Genomic DNA, 2,908 nt, shown 5'->3' with positions numbered 1-2,908 from the left:
TTGTTGAGATATTGTTAATAACATTGTTGAGACCTTGTTAATAACATTGTTGAGATCTTTTTTAATGCCCTTGTTGAGATCTTTTTTAATGCCCTTGTTGAAATCTTTTTTAATGCCCTAGTTGAAATATTTTTAAATGCCCTTGTTGAGACCTTGTTAATAACATTGCTGAGAGCCTACTGACCGGCTGCTGCGCTTCAAGGGCCTCTTTAAAGAGCCTACCTTTTGAGGATACACTATTATATAGTTTCACCCTTTAACCTTGCCATCGCTTCTCTGCATCTTCCAACCTCGTTTTCCTGTCCCTGGATACCCCGTCGATACGTCTTGCTTCTGAGCGCTCTCTACTTGGACTTTGTCACTGGGTCGATTGTGAAGGTGTGCGTTGCCCATTTAATACATTTTTCCACTTAAAACATTTTGCCACTGCTTGTGTTGCCCCTTCCAACTCGTGCAAACTACCGCACGTAGTTCTGCCAGTTGCAGTGGGCCGTCCCTTTACCATTCTTGAGCATTTTTCACCACGCCGCCCCATCTTCCCCGACACCTGCACACAGCGCATCGGTACACGCGTTCCTGCATGCGTAGATAGACGCCTACACGGCTGCGACTCTGCGCGAGTGCAACTGTACACGATTACAATATACGCGACTGCAACCCTGCATAAGTGCAACCCTACTTGAGCGCACAGCTAAACACACTGTGCAGCACTAGGTTGCCAAATTCAAAGAAAAAAAAAAAAAAACAAGTACGTTCACCCCATACGAGCGTTTTAACTACATAGGAAAGCTTTTAATAATTTTTTCCCCCTTCCTTTCTGTACAACCCTTTTGCAACGGGGCTGCTTCACTAACCCACGTGTACATCTCTGCGTGTCTACCTCTCTATACGCACCTGTTCGTGCCGGTGGACCAACATAGAGAAGAACCGCGCATACATATATATATATATATAAGTTATTGCACCACAGCGTGACTGTGCCACAACCTAATATTAGGTATACTTCTTTACACATACGTGCTGACGCACACTTCCCTTACGCGTGCCAACTGTCCCCCGCCCGTGCTCGCTGCCACTGAAAGATGGAAAACTCCAAGGCAAACGAACAAATGCAAAAGGCGTTGAGCGGAGGAGACGCAAAAAATGAAACGGAAGAAAAACGAGTGAGCTATTTGGAAAAATGTTTGGCTATTAATGAGCAAACATCGGATAAAGGCTCCACTGATTCACATGATGCCTTGCTGGAAGATGACAGAATGAAGGGGTCTCTTGCTCAGGTTGATTTGTCTGACTCGAGTGGCAAGTACCTATCCTTCGGCACGATGTTTCATGACAAGGGTAAGTATAAGTTACATGAGATAAAAGGAGCATCTGAACGCTGCTTCATAAAGTGGCCGCACTTGCATGTCCCCCTGCGTAGTGCATATGTGGTTGTTTTGTGCATGGACTTTTATGCGTGCATTTCGAGTGGATAAAAAGTTTCTCTCTTCGTCAGAAACGCACATACAGAAGCACAGTTTACGTCCCGTTCCGTGCACTGATTTGACTTTATTTATTTATATATGATTTTTTTTCCCCTTACCTGAAGGCACGTGCAACCCATGCAGATACGAATGGACACGCGGGTGCCACCTGGGGGAACACTGCAGGTTTTGTCACCACCCCTCCCATGTTAGCCCCACTACTAAGCGCGTCATTCCGAATCCACAGGATTTAAAGAAAACAAAAGTCACGCCTGAGAACATCTTGTCGTCGTGGAAATGTAAAGGTAACTATTCTGCCACTACCCCTACATGTAGGGGGATTTCAGAATGGATCAAAAAATTATGCATGCATCTCCACCCTTTTTACAATCCGTGTTTCACAATGTCCTTTTTTTTATTATTATTATTTTTTTTAGGCAACCCCTGGAACAGGAAGTCACCAAAAAATGGCGTGTCCCCAACCCATCAGTGCAACGACCAGGGACAAATGAAGTTGGAAGAAAAAACGAGTCCGAAGAACCTCCTATCCAATTCTGATGTGCTGAGCAACGGTTGTTCGAATGAAGATCCTGCACAAACTGAACCACACCGTCATGGCGAGGGGAGTGACAGAGTTGTAAGCGACAGCGCTGTAGGTGTTGAAGCAGTAGGTGACATCGCCGTACATGATAAAGGTGTAAATGATAGCGCCGTACATGACAACGCCGTAGATGATAAAGGTGTAAATGACAAGGCTGCAGATGAGGAAGAGTCACCGAACGAGGGCGTGAGCACCAGAGTTGACGTTTCTGTTAACGGCGTCAGCACAGAGGACGGCAACAGCGCAGCATATCACGACGTTGAAGATGAGTATGAAGAAATTTTACGAATTGGAAATGACGCTGCTCTTGAGTGTGACATGTCCAGTGAAGAGGATACGGATTACGCAGCGATGGTGAGAAGAGGCATCGGAGTAGACCAAGAAGAAGTAATGAGCACTCGAGCAGAAGTAGGACATGATCACACACACAGAAGTGGGGTAGAAGATATATATGAAGATTTGTCCAGCAGTGAAAGCGGGGGGGAGTATGATTATGTTTGTAGCAGAAATGAGCAGGGGCACAATGACCTTGTGTGTGGAATGTTTGATGTGTCCGTTGACAGTTCGATCATGAGCCATGTGTGTGTGGCGAGTGAAGACGACGTGGCGAGAGATGACTTTGAGGAGGAATCTGTACAAGACAGCCCTTTCAACGCTGATGCTGCTTCTAACGACACCCCTGTCGGCTCCCCTACTGATTCTAACTACACTGCTCTCAACGCTGGTGCTGCTTCTAACGACACTCCTGTCGACTCCCCTACTGATTCTAACTACACTGCGCTCAACGCTGGTGCTGCTTCTAATGACTCTCCGGTTAGCTCCCCTACTGATTCTAACTACACTG

At 46.1% G+C, this 2,908-nt stretch overlaps 2 protein-coding genes across 2 annotated transcripts in view; one reads left to right on the top strand and one right to left on the bottom strand.

The window, feature by feature from the left end:
* The window catches only part of AK88_00597 (uncharacterized protein), a gene marked incomplete at both ends in the record, with an annotated part of 3,341 nt that extends 2,948 nt beyond the window's left edge, over positions 1–393 (bottom strand). The window contains one exon of the mRNA XM_012478245.1: positions 262–393. Coding sequence (XP_012333668.1) covers positions 262–393 — 132 coding nt within the window. The remainder of the gene's footprint in view (positions 1–261) is intronic.
* A 689-nt stretch (positions 394–1,082) lies between these two features.
* AK88_00596 (uncharacterized protein) overlaps positions 1,083–2,908 on the top strand; it is a gene marked incomplete at both ends in the record, with an annotated part of 4,042 nt that continues 2,216 nt past the window's right edge. The window contains 3 exons of the mRNA XM_012478244.1: positions 1,083–1,338; positions 1,589–1,768; positions 1,901–2,908. Coding sequence (XP_012333667.1) covers positions 1,083–1,338; positions 1,589–1,768; positions 1,901–2,908 — 1,444 coding nt within the window. The remainder of the gene's footprint in view (positions 1,339–1,588; positions 1,769–1,900) is intronic.

Source organism: Plasmodium fragile (assembly GCF_000956335.1).
Source record: "Plasmodium fragile strain nilgiri unplaced genomic scaffold supercont1.5, whole genome shotgun sequence".
NCBI classification, from domain to species: Eukaryota; Apicomplexa; class Aconoidasida; order Haemosporida; family Plasmodiidae; genus Plasmodium; species Plasmodium fragile.
Note: the sequence above shows the minus strand (reverse complement) of the source record. Positions and strands in the feature narration are given on the sequence as shown.